General features: G+C 37.2%; 1 protein-coding gene across 1 annotated transcript; it reads right to left on the reverse strand.

Annotated features, from left to right (window-relative positions):
• Positions 1-8,003: 8,003 nt before the first annotated feature.
• tna (Zinc finger MIZ domain-containing protein tonalli) lies at positions 8,004-16,763 on the reverse strand. The gene is made up of 13 exons (XM_076402675.1): positions 16,460-16,763; positions 15,774-15,956; positions 11,947-12,614; positions 11,733-11,885; positions 11,483-11,677; positions 11,077-11,423; positions 10,843-11,019; positions 10,634-10,776; positions 10,441-10,576; positions 10,178-10,373; positions 9,976-10,115; positions 9,584-9,916; positions 8,004-9,515 (listed from the first exon to the last, which is right to left on the reverse strand). The coding sequence occupies exons 1-13, from the start codon at positions 16,480-16,482 to the stop codon at positions 9,375-9,377; spliced, it is 2,835 nt and encodes a 944-aa protein (XP_076258790.1). The 5' UTR covers positions 16,483-16,763; the 3' UTR covers positions 8,004-9,374.
• Positions 16,764-16,906: the final 143 nt, after the last annotated feature.

Below are 16,906 nucleotides of genomic sequence, written 5' to 3' on the forward strand. Positions count from 1 at the left end.
CCATTTGATTCTAAGATCATGGTGCAGCTCTTCGTTCGTCGTAATTAATCGTAGAACTTTGTTTTGGGTGCGTTGGATTATTAGTTGATTTGATGTTTTAGTGCAACCCCATATTTGCACCTATGGGTCCAAATAGGCTTTATGATTGACTGATAAACCTATCATTTTGAGTTTAGATCAAATTGAGAGTATTTTCTGACTAACCAGTGCAGTTGCCTGACTTTGAGTCTAATTTGCTCTGCTTTTTGTCTCACGTGATGTTTCTAGTTTTTCCTAGGTATGTAGCTGATTCTGATTGAGGAATCGGGCATCCGTTAAGTGATATAATTAAGTTTCTGTCAAGTCGCCGCAACACAAAATTAACATGGGCAGATTTGGAGCCATTGAGCTGTATTTTCCAGTCTCTAGTCCATTTATAGATCTTGTTGATCGCTACTTGTACTTGTTCTATAGCCTCATACAGAGATACATCTTTTGTCATTAGAAGTGTGTTTGTCAGCAAATGATTCCAGCAGTCGACAGTAATTCCGCGGTAGCAATTTTCTCATTTTGTAGATCAATCCCAAATGCCATATCCGATCAAAAGCTTGTAAGACATCCAGGAATATTGCAGGGCAGTATTTCTTTTCTTCAAATGCCTTTTCAACAACCGCTGTTACTCTATGCAGTTGGACGATGTTCGAATGGTGATTCCGAAATCCAAACTGGAAGTCCGGTGTTTCTATAAATGGTTTAATGCGTTTTAACAGCAGTTGATTATACTTAATGTCAGACTACGTTACACATTCGTTGGTACGTTATGCTTTGATGCATATCAGTTATAAACTGAGGAGGGTTAAAAAGACAAAAAACGGTGCCAATGCTTTCTTTAGTTTATAGCCAACATAATTCGTGTAAATCTTGGAACATATTCCAATTTTCGTCAACGCACCACACAAAAATAGCTGACTGAGATCTACTCGCCAAATCACAAGTTTCATCTAATGCTGTTAATTTGCATTTTGTTATGATTACTTCGATTTGACCTGTAATATTAACTTCCATCTCTTCCACCCGTCTTACAAAAATGTGCCGTGAGAGTAAAACATTATCTGCTTTAGCGTTTACGTGATTATCACAATATTAAAAGACTGTCAAAGCTGTTTTAATAATTTCTCCATCAGAAAAACCTTTCTTCTGTCTCGCTGGATGTAGAGAAATCTGTCGTAAGATGTTTTGGTCATGGGCTCAATCTTTGGGTTTTGATTTGCTAGCAGTACGACAGATTGGAAATCTGTAGAACCAAAATGTCAAGGTATTTACATTAGCATCTATATACTTCCAAGCTACGCGTAGGTTTAGGTGCATGTCAAGATATTTACCATTTTCCGCCTGGTGGAGTAGGTAACTCTTAATTTTCACTAGTCGGCATACATTTGGACACAAGGTAAAAGTTACATGGGTAGATTTTGTTCCATTGGCTTAATACATCAGTATGTTTAAGCCACAGTTGTATTTTAGGTGTGCTTAGAGGTTCTTTTGATACTACCATTTGATCTTCGTGAGAATTTTCTACTTTTGCTCATGTTTGCTTTCTTTTAGATTCTCGATTTGCTCTTTAAAATATTCTGTGGTGTTGAAAAAAACAGTGGAAAAGTTGACTCAATTGATATGTAGAATTTGGTTCTTGATGCTCCTTCTTCGGGATCTTGCTGGTGGCTGAGAACGTTACATAAAAAAACATTCTCTGCAGCCTAATCCGTCGTTACTTCCAGAGAAATATCAATTTTTTTCGATAAAGAATGTTTGGTTCCAAACGTCTGTGCTCACCCTTATCTTTCTTTCGATTTTATCGTTTGTTAAGGTATTTTACACATAATTTACCTAATGAGTAGTTTGAAATATATTTTAAAATAGGATCCTTAAGGCTATGTACACAAGATATTAAATTAAATTATTAAAAAGATATATATTACAAGAACTAAACGATAAAAATAAAGGAAATTTAACTATCAATAATTAAATGTTATTAGGTCGCAATAGGCATACTGTTAAAATAAGCTATTAGGATCTTGGAGAGATCCAGTTTATGGAGCGCCATCTATTTGTTAGTGAGATAATTAAAACTTCGATGCCATTTTAACAACCAAGATGACTAAATAAAATTTTTATTAAAAATAAGTTGTGTGTATTAATTCTAAATTGTAAATTAATAAATTCAAGTAATTATTGTAATTTTCTTAACTAATTGAATGTAAACTCTTAAAAAGCCGTCATTAAGCTAATATTAGATCTTACCACTTCGAACATTCCCCATATTGAAAAGATATTTTTTTAAAAACTTTTCCAATTTCCAATAAACGAAGATGTAATGGTTATTTTTGGGTATTTTACAAACTTTTCAGAAAGCCACTATAAGGGTGTAACTCTTGTAACTCATTCTGGTTGTTTTTTTTGTTCAATTCCTCTATTTAAGCATTATTGGTGGTAGAGTTTCTCATAAATTTAAGATACCTTTCTATTATCACCAAACATGGAGCATTATGTATCTTCGGAGCCGATTTTACTGAGATTCTAGTAAAAATATAAGAGAAATGCTATATATTTTCTAGTTTTAAAAAAAATTCGAATTGACAAAATCAATTTTAAAAATTTCTCGGCTTCAATTTCATTGCTCTCGAATCATTTCAATGGGTTTCAAACATCTAAATATGATTCATTGATGTTGATCAATATATTAATGTATTCTCAAGTTCATTTTATTTTGTTATATGTTTTAACATTCAATTCTTCATTTTCTGGTTTTTCTGACTGATCTGAAGGCCCTTTTTTTGATAAATTTTTGATATATAAATTTTCGATAAATTGTAAAATTTCCCACAAGTGTGGCATAGTGGCAGTAATTTATTGGAATATATTCTAAATTTTCTATAAATATTATTTTTCTTCACGCTATATATTATATATACATAAACTTTATTCATAACAAATCAGCTAAAAATTTTAGAACAGGTAAATTTCTTGGCATTAGTTTCCTTTCCTCTCGTCAACATTTGCGGTGGAAATTTTGTGAATCTTTTTATTTATTAAATGCATTTGCACATGTTTTCGCCTGTTTAATATTATAGGAAACGAGCAAGTGGAATTTCTGTTCGGAACTTCACCAAATTAAACATTATCTAGGTTTTTAGCGTCTTATTTTCATTATAATAATGAGGAATTATTAATATTTGCAAAACTTATGGTAAAGGAAATAATATTAACGTTTTTAATTATTACTCTTTTAACTCTTTTTATGTGATATTATCGTATTGATTGATTTGGTATGCTTAATTTAAATTATCCAAGTGATTAAAAAACTGTAGGTGCAAATAATTAAAACAAAAATTTAAACACTGTCTTCAGTCTGAAGGCCCTCTATTATTCACAAATTGTAAAATTTCCCGCAAGTGTGGCATAGTGGCAGTAATTTATTCTAATTATGGTTTACCTTTTCACTACTTCAGTGTGTTGGTATATAATACACATTGCCATGTTGCTCCAACCATTGCCATGCACAAGTTGGCTCCAACGGAATTCATGTCATAAATTTATAGTAGATATTATTGGCATTGGATTCAAAAAAATCTTTTGATGTCATTGAATCTACTGTTTCTTCATAAAAAATAACTTTAGTAAATCTTCAATTTGACCTGCACCTAATTTTCCTAATGTTGATTCATGCAATGGATTGTAAATGTTTGGATGTTCATTTTATATTTGATATGAATCCTGATTGAGAATGCTCCCAATTTTTCATTTTTTTAAACACTTTTTTGCCCACCATTCTTTTTAGATCCGTATTCTGATTTTTTCTCATCATGAAGTTATTTTCTAAGCACTTTCAACAGCACCTTCCTTTGACACATAAAAAGTAAAAAGCATCATTTCAAGCCATTGGTTGACTAAAGGCATTTTGTCTTATCTAGATTTCAATCAGCTTCTTGTTTTTATTAAACTAAACAAGAATGGTCCTATTTTTCAAGTATTATGGTGAAGGAATTAAAATTAAAATTCACAATTGTTATTATAATGTTGACGTTAGATGTCAGAAAATATCGTATTGATTCATTTGGAATACTTTATTTAAATCATATAATTGATTACTGTAGGTGTAAATAAAAAAACACAATTTTAAAAATCTTGAATCTGTTTTATTGATTGTACAAAAATATATAAATAATTTCGCTACTAAATTTAGTTTAAAAATAATGATCTAATAATATTTAACATTTTAAAATTATTACTCTTTGGTGTTAACATGGGAGTAGAGTTTCTCCTCATGTCTTGTTGCAAATCCCATAATTTCTACTAATACAGTTGGAATTTGAAGGTACCGGTGTATTCACAATACCTCTCAGGACATTATTCCAAAGTACTTGTATTATGTTGATATTACTTCTCGAATAACTGAACATCCGTCATCATGCCCATAACTGAATTCTAAAGACATTTCTTATATTTATTTGCTTATACATCAGCAACTTTTATGTATTATGTACGGATAATTTATATTTTCTTCCAAATTTTTTCCATATCCATTTGTTCATATCATTACTTGCGTATTGCAGTTTTCTGGTTGCTTATATTGTCTCTGATAGCAAATATCGCATTGCCATCAGCAACATTTTCTATTTATGGTATGTTGTATGTATAGAGTATGTAAAGAACAGGACCCAAAACACTGCCACGTCTGTACACTTGTTTTTGATTTTTCATTTTCATTGTTGTGTAACTCTAAACATCCTGGCTGATATCTAAGAGTCTAATAGCTTAACCCACTCCTCTGATTGCCTCTGGGTACCAATACACTAAACCGAAACCGCCTCACAGTTGACCCCTGTGGGTTGCTATTGCGAGTGCATTAAATTTGGGAATATGGCACCCGCTACCCGAGCAGCCATTATAGGGCACGCGGATCCGGCGAAAGAACAGATAGTGAGACTATTGATTCGTGAACTTTAGTTAATACATAACTGGATGCTGTCGTATGGGTGCAAAAGTTATGACTATAGCGACAGATGAGGTCGTTTCAGCCTGAAAAATCTTGGAAAGACTTGAGCTGAGTTGTTGTTGGTGGAAGGATTGGGATATGAAGTGCTTGATTTCTCGAGTGTCACTTTATCTATGAATTTTATTATTTCCATGGAGCATTTTAGATTCTCTTGAAGAGCTTATTTTGGAAAACTTGAAGCCGTTTCACCTGGTTGAGTGTAACAAACTTGAAGTAGACATTAGATTCGTAGAGGAGTACGGACCAGAATAACATCTTGTAAAATAATCATTTGATAGAGATGGTCAGTCTGCTAGAAGGGCAGATTAGAGAAGATAGCAGGTTTGCTATTCCCGAACGTTCCTGGATTTGGGAATGGGAGCCTTTTGACTCTCGTGAAATTGGTCGATCAGATTTTACTTCATTTCGAATTTTATAGGCTTCGGGGTTAGCTTTACTTCAGTTATTTTCCAAACGTTCAGATTGTTTTAATCGAAATGTTGTGTTAATTAAATTGGTGAGTTTTATAATTACCTTTCTTGGTAGATTTTTCAGCACTTATCCGGTTATTAAATCATAGCCCATATAATAAAACAAAAAATATGTGTTTATCGTATTATCGTTATATTTTTACAAAATTTATATTTTTCCAGCTTCCATCAAATTAACGTGTAATAATAAGATGGGTAGGTCTTGGCTTGAATTCTCCTTCCTATTTGTCTAAATTAACACCTCATATTCTTTACACATTATACAAAGAAGTAGTAATAAATTAATTTGTAAATTAATATTGTACAAAGGATATCTAACGTAAAATTTCATTAAAAAAATTATACAAAGAAAACAAACAAGAGTATAACTTGGTAGACGCAGTGGTTGTGATAGTCGCGAGCTCTGTCTGGACATGGATGTACTTTATGTTTGTTATTTTAGTTGTAAATGTCCCTAGTAACCTGGATGTCTTCTGGGAAGTTGGTAACTACCTAGTCGGATGGTTTAACGCCAAGGATTGTGATTGTAATTTGAAGGACACTTCAACTAGTAAACAACTTTTAATATCAGTTTTTCTTTGAATTAATTAAAAAAAAGCATTTAATATTAACCCTGTCATGTCTTGTCTAGATTATAATAAAGAATGAGAAAGTTTTTTAAATGTTATGGTGAAGGAACATTATTAAAATTCGTAATTACTTATTTATATTTATATGATACTATCGTATTAATTGATTTGGTATGTACAATTCAAATCATTCAAAATTCAATAATGATCAAAAAACTGTAGGTATAAATAATAAAACACAAATTTAAACACTATCTTCAGTCTACTGTTTTTATTGATTGCACAAAAACACTGATTAAAAAAAAAGAATATATAAATAATTTCTCCACTAAATTTAGTTAAAAAATAATGATTTAAATTTGTACTGAACAGCTTTAAAGTGTTTTTTAATTATTGCGTACAAAATCGAATATTTGACCCAGCGTAGTATCAGTTTTTTTTTTCGTTTTTTCCAATGGTTTTCATATAATTAAAACATTATCGGGGGTAAAGGTAAAGGAGGGGGACATTATATAATTACAATGGTGCAAATATTCGTTCCAAGACGCAACATAAAGAACTTTCTCCAAATATATAGTAAATAGTAAAAAAGCAGGAAACAACTTTTTGTATATCTTTAAATAAATGTACAATTTGTATATACAATATTTTCAAAATAAAAAATGATACAGTATTTTTCTACATTCTTATTTTAATCTATATATTCATATATATATATATTTTGTTTAAAACTTTTTCATCGAAAAAAAAACAAACGTTTCTTCAAATTTGCCAATAATCAGCTCGATTATATTTAAGCGATCATAAAAAATGTGTAACATTCATAGAAAATGGGGGTTAGGGATGGATGATGATTTTTCATTAATCTTAGCTCGTTGGTCCAAAAAATCAAACTAACTGATATGTAAACTTTGGTCTCAAATAAGGGAAAAAATTCGTTTTGCTATTATGTCGAACACAACCGTTTTAAACTCTCAGGGTGGTGGATATTGGTCCTCTGGTGAAATAAATGTGGGTATAATGGCCACCTTTACACACAGTTATATAATGTGAAAAAATATAGATATTGATTGAAATTTGAAAAAAAAAACAATACACGGAAAATAGTTCAGCAATTATTGGCAAAATGCAATCATGAGAGCGAAAATATATTTACATCGTTATAAATTATATATAATTACATAAATTTGGAAGCAAATTTAATGATTCTTTTTCATTTTGTTTTACCTATAACTGGTGTTATAATATATTGTAAATTTTCTATAAATATTATTTTTCTTCACGCTTACATATACATAAACTTTATTCTTGACAATTCTAGTATCAGCTAAAAATTTTAGAATAGGTAAATTTCTTGGCATTAGTTTCCTTTCCTCTCGTCAACATTTGTGGTGGAAATTTTGTGAACCTTTTTATTTGTTAAATGCATTTACACATAATCGCGTGTTTACTAATATACGAAACGAACAATTATAATTTCTTTTAGGAACTTTCGGACTCCGGTGCCGGTCACTGTCTGGAGGCCTGACTGACTGGGCTACTGCGACGCGTTTATCCGTTTATTAGATTTATTTATTTATATGTATATATTTACACACACACGCACTCATTCATACACGTACAGGTCTCAAATATTGAGACCGATGGTGGTACAACATTACATTGCAATGTAGACAGTCGCATTTGTTATATCAGCGGAGCTCCAACCTGGTGCTCGCGCAAAATCACAAACAGAGCGAACAAATGATACACGTTCGTGTAAGTGTTTCGATCACAATAAAGCTTCTGATTGCTTCGTGGACTTGGACGCGTCGCCGTGCTGAAGTCGTCGCTGCCCCTAGCCGGCGGTAATTTTACGAAAATTTCACACACAGACAACAAACGAATAAAAACAACACTGAAGGAAACTGAAAAAAATAAAACTCCTTGTCGTTATTTTTACCAAAATATATATTTTATCACAAATGAAAGTCTGAATTCTACAATTAAAACGAGGCCTCGATCAAATCAGTTGTAGTATTAGGATGATGATGTCGGTTCGAATTTCCCTTCTTTTTTTTTCTCAAACTAAATTAACACCCCCTCTCTCTCGTGGTTTGTTTTTTTTAATTACACAAAGACAAAAAAAGAAAAAAAATCGTACTTGTATAGTGTTCGATTAATATAATATTATGTTAGAATGTACTTACAATTATATTTAAAATATCACAGTTTGCAGAGTTCTGTACATTTGACGCAAAATACCACCTATCATTGTGGAACTTTGCGGGCTTTCATCCTCCTTCAACTCGAGGACGCTAGTTTTTTTTGTCTCAAATCTCGCCATAGTAATGTCGTCGTACCGTGAAGCATAAAATCTTCACATCGTTTCCGATCACGTGTGAGATTTGATGCTACACGAGTCGATTGGGTTCCAGTGTATCCAAACAGATAACACCGCCGTTTACATACTCTCGCTACCATGGCGATACACTGCCACATGGTCGTTGCTAGTGATTTCATCTCGTCGAATAAATTGCGATGGTCGATATATCTTGCTTGATCCGAGAGCGTGAATTTTCGAAGATGTTAAGAGAATCGTAAAAAGGTTCACCAAACTTACAGGGTTTTATTAATTTTTACAGAATTAAATCTACCTATGCAACATCAATAATATATCTAAAAAATTTGGTTCGAATTATCATTCATCTACTTAGAAACTTTGCTGGGACTGAGGTACTACCTAAAAATGATTATCATCTCAATTTTGTTTCATACATTTAGACTCGGTTTTTACAACATTACCTAATCGATCGATACAAAAATAACAAATAAAAAATAGGAAAAATTTGCGTCATTTTTAGCATAGTCCCTCGTTAAATAAATGCTATCCATTTCTACACTGGCCACACTGATGACGGCTATCGATCGAGTCGATTTTCAATCACAATTCGAACGCATTTAATATATACATATGGTGTCGTTCTAAAAAATACAAGGGTTTGGTTAAATTTTTGATTATATTTCGAGTTTCTCGTTTCCACAAAAGCGTGCTTAAAAATCGATCTCCATCGATGTCCCTCAAAACAATAATATTAATAATAAACTTTTTCCCGTTATGTACAACAATATACAAGATGGTTTAGATTTTAAAGGATTCTTACTGTTAGGTGGTTCGCGCTACAGGGGAGGAACGCGCTTCCTCCCTGCCATCACGTCCAGACGAAGAAATCGAGCCAATTTTGCGATATCACATTCACGTTTCTTCGTCTTGCGTCTCTCCCGATTTTAGTTTCACTCACATAACAGCCGTCAGGAACTGGTTCACTCAAAGAGGGCTAGGATGTCGTCGTTGGCCGACGTGTTATTATGACCTGAACTGCTCCCGCTGGAAGGCGGCGTGTTCAGGTCGGGAGGATCCAAGTAGGACAGTAGCTCCATGGGGTCGACACTATCCGGTAGCAGCTGTAATAGTAAATAAATGTGTTGAGTACGGCGTGATCGTCGGGATTCAATCAGCTACTGGAACTTACATTAAGGGCCTCCTGTCCGGTTCCTTCGCCATCAATGACAGCTGCGGGGTCGAAATTCAGATCGCTGGGTATTTCAGGCACCGTACTGTCGTTGTTACCGGTGGCATTGTTACTACCGTTCCCATTGTTTCCGCTCGTGCTGTTGCCAGAACCGTTGGAGCCATTCCCGGAGTTACCGCTTCCATTTCCGCTGGTGTTATGACTATCCGTATTCGGAGGAGGCACGCTTGGCGGTCCCGTAGTGCCGCCAGGTGTGTGCGCGCTACCCGGAGTACCACCACCCGGAGTATGGGGTGTATGGGGCGTATGAGGAGTATGAGGTGTGTGGGGCATCTATAAAAGCGTCATTATCAAAACCACACTCATGGTTTAAGAATTAAATTTTAACATACCTGCTCGTTTAAGCTTTTCTCCATGGCATTGAGAGGATCCAAGGAGTTAACGCTTTCGCTTAGGTGTGAAAGAGGTCCGCTTCCACCTAAATACTCGCCCGAGTTGGTATAGCCCATATTAGACGAATCTATTCCGCCTCCTAAAGACAAAAAATACCATGTCAATTTCCAGTAACAACAAGCACCATCCTTCACAACATACCTCTGGAATTTCCGTTGAAGCTTTGGGGTCCGTTAATCATCGAACCACTAGCAATACTATTCATATCGGGCGGCAAATAAGGACTCATCGCTTGAGACATGTCCCAGTTGTTCATGGTAGGCAGAGTCATACTACCGGGTGACATAGCCTTTGTCATACGCTTAGAAGCGCAGGAATCATTTCCTTCATCTTCTAGCTGCATTAACAGAAAAATCATCGTTACAATCAGTATTCCCAGTGTACCAAAATTAAAATAAATCTACCTTAATGCCATTCTTAGCAGTCTTCCAGTTAGCCTGACTATCAATGGTTACTTCCTCTACTTCATTAGTGCTCAAGTTGTTCAGAATTCCCCACATGTATTGATCAACTTCCAGACCTTCAAGTTGTGCAGGTTTACTGTGGAACAAAATCTGGTTAATACAGTTCAGTTTTAACTAACAAAAATTGACTTACTTGCAAACAGGACAACGCCATGAGCCCCTTTCACAATTAAGCTGCAGATAACTCTCCAAATCGAAACATTGTATGTGTTTGCATTCATGACCTCTAGCAGGTAAAGTAATTCTTTTAAAAGTGATGGGACATTTCAACGAAACCTGAAATAATGAAATTGATATTACTATACGGTTTGATGCTATGAAATTGCTTTTAGATATTTTTACCTTTAAAGCCGTTTGTTCGACCGCATCTCTGTCATTAGGTCCAGATCCAGTACTATTAAAGTTCCTTTTGATCTTCGCGATGCAATGATCAGCTGTTAAAAGTCGTTTCCTGAGAAGGCCTTGTAATACCGATCTGACGCTCGGCCTGTGTACCAATTGAAGAACGAAAAGGTGGGACTATAAATTAACGCAAATATTAGTAAAAACCACTTGGGGATTATCGAAAAAACTTACGCAACAACAAGCGGCTACGGTGATCTGAATAGTATTCCTGCCAGGTTGGCAGACATCTTTTAGATACAGGGGTTTGTGTGAGGTCTTATTCTCGCCTCTGTCGATGACCAGTGGGGTTGCGTTAACAGACACCTGCACGCTAGTAGGCCAATTGGTATTCATCTGTCGATCCTCGTGGTGGAAGCATTTCAACTGAAGCTCCAAATCTGATCGCCACATCAACGTCTGATGAACGGTCGGTTTTAGTTGAAATACGTGGTTGCTTACTGCCAAGTTGTGTTCTAGTCGGAACGGAGGTAAGATGATACCATCTCTGACTGGGAAAGTGAGTCTCAGTTCTTCATCTTCTGTAAAATAAGATAATATTTTAGCAACGTTTTTCTTATCGGGTATGTTGTTAACGTACTCGGTGGCAGTGGTGGTTTCAGATCGTTAAAGTTTGGTTTAACATCAGGATTCGGACTGATGTAAGGCGGAATACTGCTGGCCGGTGTTAAGGGTGGTGTGGGATTACCTGGTATCGGACTATGTTGGTAGTTCATGTTGTTTCTCATCGCCACGTCCTGTTGAAACTGGCTCGAAGTGTTGTACTGTCCTTGAACTAAAACGGAAATTAATTGTCATCGTGTTCGGTGGATGCTTTAATGTAGAATTACCATTGTGTCCCGTGTTGCTCATGCTAAACTGACCCGAGTTATTTGTAGGAAATTGGTTCAGAGAACCATTAAAATACTGCCCTTGGTTAGTGTAAGGAGGCGTGGCACCCCGTAGTTGTCTGGGGTTTGTCACGGGTCCCATATTGCCTGGACCTAAAACAAATATTCCTGTTAGATTATCACTTTCAATCGGCGAAAGAATATGGATTCTTACCTGGCCCAAAATTGCCGGTGGGTCCCAGGCTTTGTTGGGTGGGATACTGATTAAAATTCGCCTGTCTCGTCCCGTAGCTACCGTATTGACTGTTATGACTGAAGTTAGGATTCATCGGGTTCGGACCCATGGTGGGTCCCATGGAGCCCATGTTAGGATTGCCCATATTACCGGGGCCCATGTTGGGATTACCCATGGTGGGACAAGGTCCGTTGGGATAGTTCTGCCCAGCCCTCTTCTGCGACATGTGCATGGCGGGAGAAGGATATGGCGCCATCCGCCTGTTGGGGTACATGGTGTTGGAGGTGGCTCCAACGGGGCCCTGCATGGGCATGCCCATCTTAGGACCCATACCGCCCATGTTACCCATTCCGTTCATGCCGTGCATGGCGGCAGCACTCATCTGGTTCATGTTATTCATCCCATTCATTCCCATGGGGTTCATTCCGTTCATGGGCATCATCCGTTGTTGGTAACCCTGGTTGTATTGCTGGTTGCCGAACTGGCCGTTGTCCTGTAAAGCCACCACGCTAGCGGTGGCCGTAGCGGTCGCAGTCGCCGCTGCCACCATGGCCGCTGTAGAGAGAGCGTTACCTTGTGTAGGATAACCGCCCCCCGTTGGATCAGTTTGGTTCATGCCATTAGGACCTGGACCATAACTATTCAGTCTGGAACAAAACAATTTGTCAGTCGCAACGCTCGCCAATTATTTATAATAAATTTTACGGAAAAATTAATACAGTATTGCTCGTTTTCGTGAGACAGTTGGCGTATATTTTATGCCACGGTTAACGCCGTACATTCGATTCCCACATTCGGCATCGGGGTATTGTTTGGTCGCATATGTATACGTTGACAATCGACGATCACCCTTCCCAGATCAATTGTTTGGTCCGTGCTTTTACCCACCGGTTTTTAGGCAAATGAAAGAGAGAACATTTTTTCCCATCTATCGGGCGTTCGTTCCCCACGACTTTTTTTATTTTACGTTTTTCTACACCGGCCAACGTACTCTCTGTCGGTCTCGTCGACGAGTTAATATGTCTAGAGTCGGCTGCGATATTTCCCCTAATTATGTACGTGCCATTCTTTGCCGCTGTTGTTTGTCGGCCGGGGTTTAGAATGATCGGGACTCCGATCTCTCGGGCTCACGGTTGTTTTCTATTGTGTGGAATTTAAACGTACGTGTTAATTCACGTGGGGCGACACTGTTTGAATTTTCTGTTTCAATGTGAACGGCTTTTTTCAATCCTTAAAAGGTCCAGCAGTATATTGCGATTATTTCCTGGATATTTTCGAGAATTTTCGATTTTCAATTAATTTAAAAATGATTGAAACATTCGCAAACGTCCGGTTTATTAAATCTTATTTCACGCCATGATTGTCGGGGGTAAGAGGGAACTCGGTAATTCGAAAACAAAACAAGATAATCAATAGACTATCCCCTTGACAGGCCTACACTTCGTCGGCGTTCTGAAACTCTACCCTGGACGACCGCTAACCCCCGCCGTTCTCATTTTCCTCCTCGCCTTCCCATCCCCTGAACGACCCCGACCTTCCGACGCCCGTTCTCGCCCCGCCGCCGACCCGGCCCCCCCGCGACCGTAGCATCTTGCCATCTTCACCGACGAGTTGGGAAACCAGGTCTTTTCTGCCGCATTCTGACTGGCAAGTCCTCGTTTTTATCCACCCTCTGTTTCCGAACGGACTCTCTCTCTCTCTCCTCCCCCTCACCTACCATTGAACCCTCAATAAACTCAATGTTCAGTAGCGTACGTTAAATTTAATATAATTTTTTTAAAAATTGTTATCAGAATTAAATAATAATCTGGACTAAGTTTTGTTCGATTTTTCGGTGGTAAGTTTTCAGAGTTTGGTTTCGTAAGGGTGCCGAGGCACACATGGACATGTTTACGATGTGGGAATTGTCACGGAAACGGTTATAATTAACCACTAACATATGGGGATGGAAAACAGCGGAACTAATGGTCACGACGCGACCGTGAAACTTATCTTGCGTTTGTGTTCTAAAATTAATTTTATGTTTCGGTTATTTGTATAGATGAGTATTTGTACGGTTCTCCGAGTCAGATGGCGGGTTAGGGTTGACGAACACGGGCGATATATGGAAGGGTGACAATTTCAATCGAGCAAACGACCCCACGACTGAGGCGGAGGGTAAATAGACCCGCTACTCGTCGGTTTCGGCTTTATTATTTCTTTTCTTCTGGTCTGCTTTGAAAGGTATCGACTTTTTTCTCACGATTCTCTACCCCACGATCCTTTCCACGATGCTGGGTATTTTTTGATTGGCAGCAGGTAGCGAAATGGTTTAGAAACGAACGAAAATATCCGGTCATAAACTGTTACCTTCCCGGGAGTTTACGACACCGTCGAAACAAAAAAATGTTTTTATACAATAAAGAAAAATTGAACTATTATCAGGTAGAGACAGAGTTTGTATTTTTTTTTTATTAAAATAAAGTTTTTAACTGAAGTTTTTCCGTGACGTACATTTGTACGAACGCGAATAAAATTATTTTTTATATCGTTTAAACCGATGCACATCAATGAAAACTGGAGAAAAACAAATGCCGTCTATTTTGACAAGGCCTGCTTTTGTTGGTATTGGGCTGGTTGCGGTTTGGGTCGGGCAGTGTTGAGAAACGATGTCCAACACGCCGACAACACTGAAAGAAAAAGAGAGAGAGAGTGAGCGCGCCAAGACCTGAAAGGGCCCGAAGCCTCCAGCCATCCATCCCGCCGTTGTTTCCGAGAATCGGTAGGTAGAAAGAGGCCTGGCTGTATCTGGGAAAAAAGCAGAAGAACCGAACGCAGCGTTTTTTCGGCCGAATATGCACGTGCTTTTCCCTCGATTGTTCGGTTCTTCGAGCAGATGGCCCGGTATTTTGTACCGTTTATCAGGTCGAAAATTGAGCGGTTGATGGGGATTTTTTCCCATGGGTGGCCTGCAGATGGCGCTATTTAAAAGCCTCCTCATCAAATAGAGATGATCTTAATGAAAATTATATTATCAGGAAAATAACAAATATCAAAGGTCTTAATACATTATCATATTTTTTTAATTATTTAATATTTTTTAATTTAAGTTAGATTAGCAAGTAAGTTAACTAATTAATTTCTGTTTTAATATTTTGACAATTTTTTTAATAGAGGTAATCAAATAGAAATGATTTTAATGAAAATTAATCAGGAAAACAATGAAAATAACAAGTATCAAACGTCTTAATATTCTGACAATATCATCAAATAATATATTTAAATTAAATATTTACAATTTTTTGAATGCGGTATTTAACTTACTTATTAATTACTTTTTTTGTACGAAAATGTTTAAATTAAATGTTATATTAAAAATTTGCAAATGATTGGAATATAATTTCTTATTAACCGTGGACTTTATTTCAAATTAACCCTGTATGATTTTTCAAATTGTTTAGTTTACCGATTATTTTCCAATTTGCATTATGAAAAATATTTTAAATTATTTTCCCAGATAATATAATTTTTTTTTTGTTTTTAACAAATATGTTTGTGTGAATTAAATATGAAGCGTTTTAAATGATAGTAGAATTTTAGGTATACCTGATGATTCTTATAAATTAAACGTTTACTGGACACCTGATAAAAAACATTTGATGATTGGAAGCGTGAAAAAGTTAGTTAGCGTTTTGTTAGTGGGTCTTATTTGTTCATCGAACAAACAGAAAACAAGAGCCGGGATTGTGCGTGTTGTTAAGCGTGATTAAGCGATGATAACGAAGCGCATTTGGTGATGGGGTTTATGATGGGTTGGTTTGACTTACCCATGTCCCCGGAAAGTATTTTGTCCGGCGAATCCGTTTGGTTGGCCCTTAGAAAAGGGTTGAGGGCCCGGGCCCCCTGCGTACGACCCGTGGGGGCCCGACTGACTGGACGTGGTGACTCCCCACACTGTGGTCACGACGGACAACTGCTGCTGGGTGTTGAGACCACCCGGAGACCAGTCCCTGGAAAGCAAAGAGGGACCAGTCATGATTTGTTTTGCAGTAAGGCTGATGGTGACAGGGGGGAATTTTACGGAAAGATCGGAATTGATGGCATTGGCACGACTGCACTCCTGATTTAGTTCCCGTCGAGGGTGTAAGGCATGTTATTTGTTTTTGTGATTAAAAAAAAACTCGAAGGCATCCAAAATGATAATCCAAGAGAGATTTCGGTATTGTCACTGCTCACTGTAATCAATCACACACCAAAAAAAAATCTGAGCACCTCACGACTCTTGTTTACGATGTTCACAGGCAGTTCGGTCCACTGTTTCGAAGCTTCTTCGTCGAATCACTCACACTTCACTGTTTGTAAACAATTCCCGTAGTCACTGTCTAGTACCGCACTTGGACTCCTTTTTTTGGATACCTTCGATTTAATTTTTGTTTTTCGCGTGTTTGAAAAAAATATGTGTGCATATGTATGTGCGTACACGAAATAAATTTTCTTTGCAAATGATATTTACCTATAGGAAGTATATCCCAGCATTTGAGAGGACACATAAAGAAAAAATTAAGTCTGTATATGTCACAAAAGTGTTTTTTTCTATTCGCCTTCAGTGTTCAAATTGACTGGTCCGTCGATGGTTTGCATCCGTGACGGTAAACGACGAAGGATACGCGCGAGTTTAAAACTCAAAATAAAAAGCTGGCATCGTCGCCAAGCAGCGCACCACGATCTCACGGCGATGTCACTACAAGCCCGACGAGTCTCTGAGCGATACTGACGCCGTGAACGCTACCAGAGAACGAAGCGCCTGGCAAGCCACCTTCTGTCGTGTTTCTCGCTGCACGTAAGCACCCGCGCGCCGTTGGTGGGGGAAGTAGGGGAACCGAGGCATCGGCGACTTGATGTCGGTCGGGGGAAGCGACGTTGCCGTTGTTCTCGCCGGTGTTACGATACGATTTTCGAT

This window comes from Rhynchophorus ferrugineus, unplaced genomic scaffold, assembly GCF_030347505.1.
Source record: "Rhynchophorus ferrugineus isolate W39M unplaced genomic scaffold, kcgeb_rfMv2 rfM4, whole genome shotgun sequence".
Taxonomy (NCBI): domain Eukaryota; kingdom Metazoa; phylum Arthropoda; class Insecta; order Coleoptera; family Curculionidae; genus Rhynchophorus; species Rhynchophorus ferrugineus.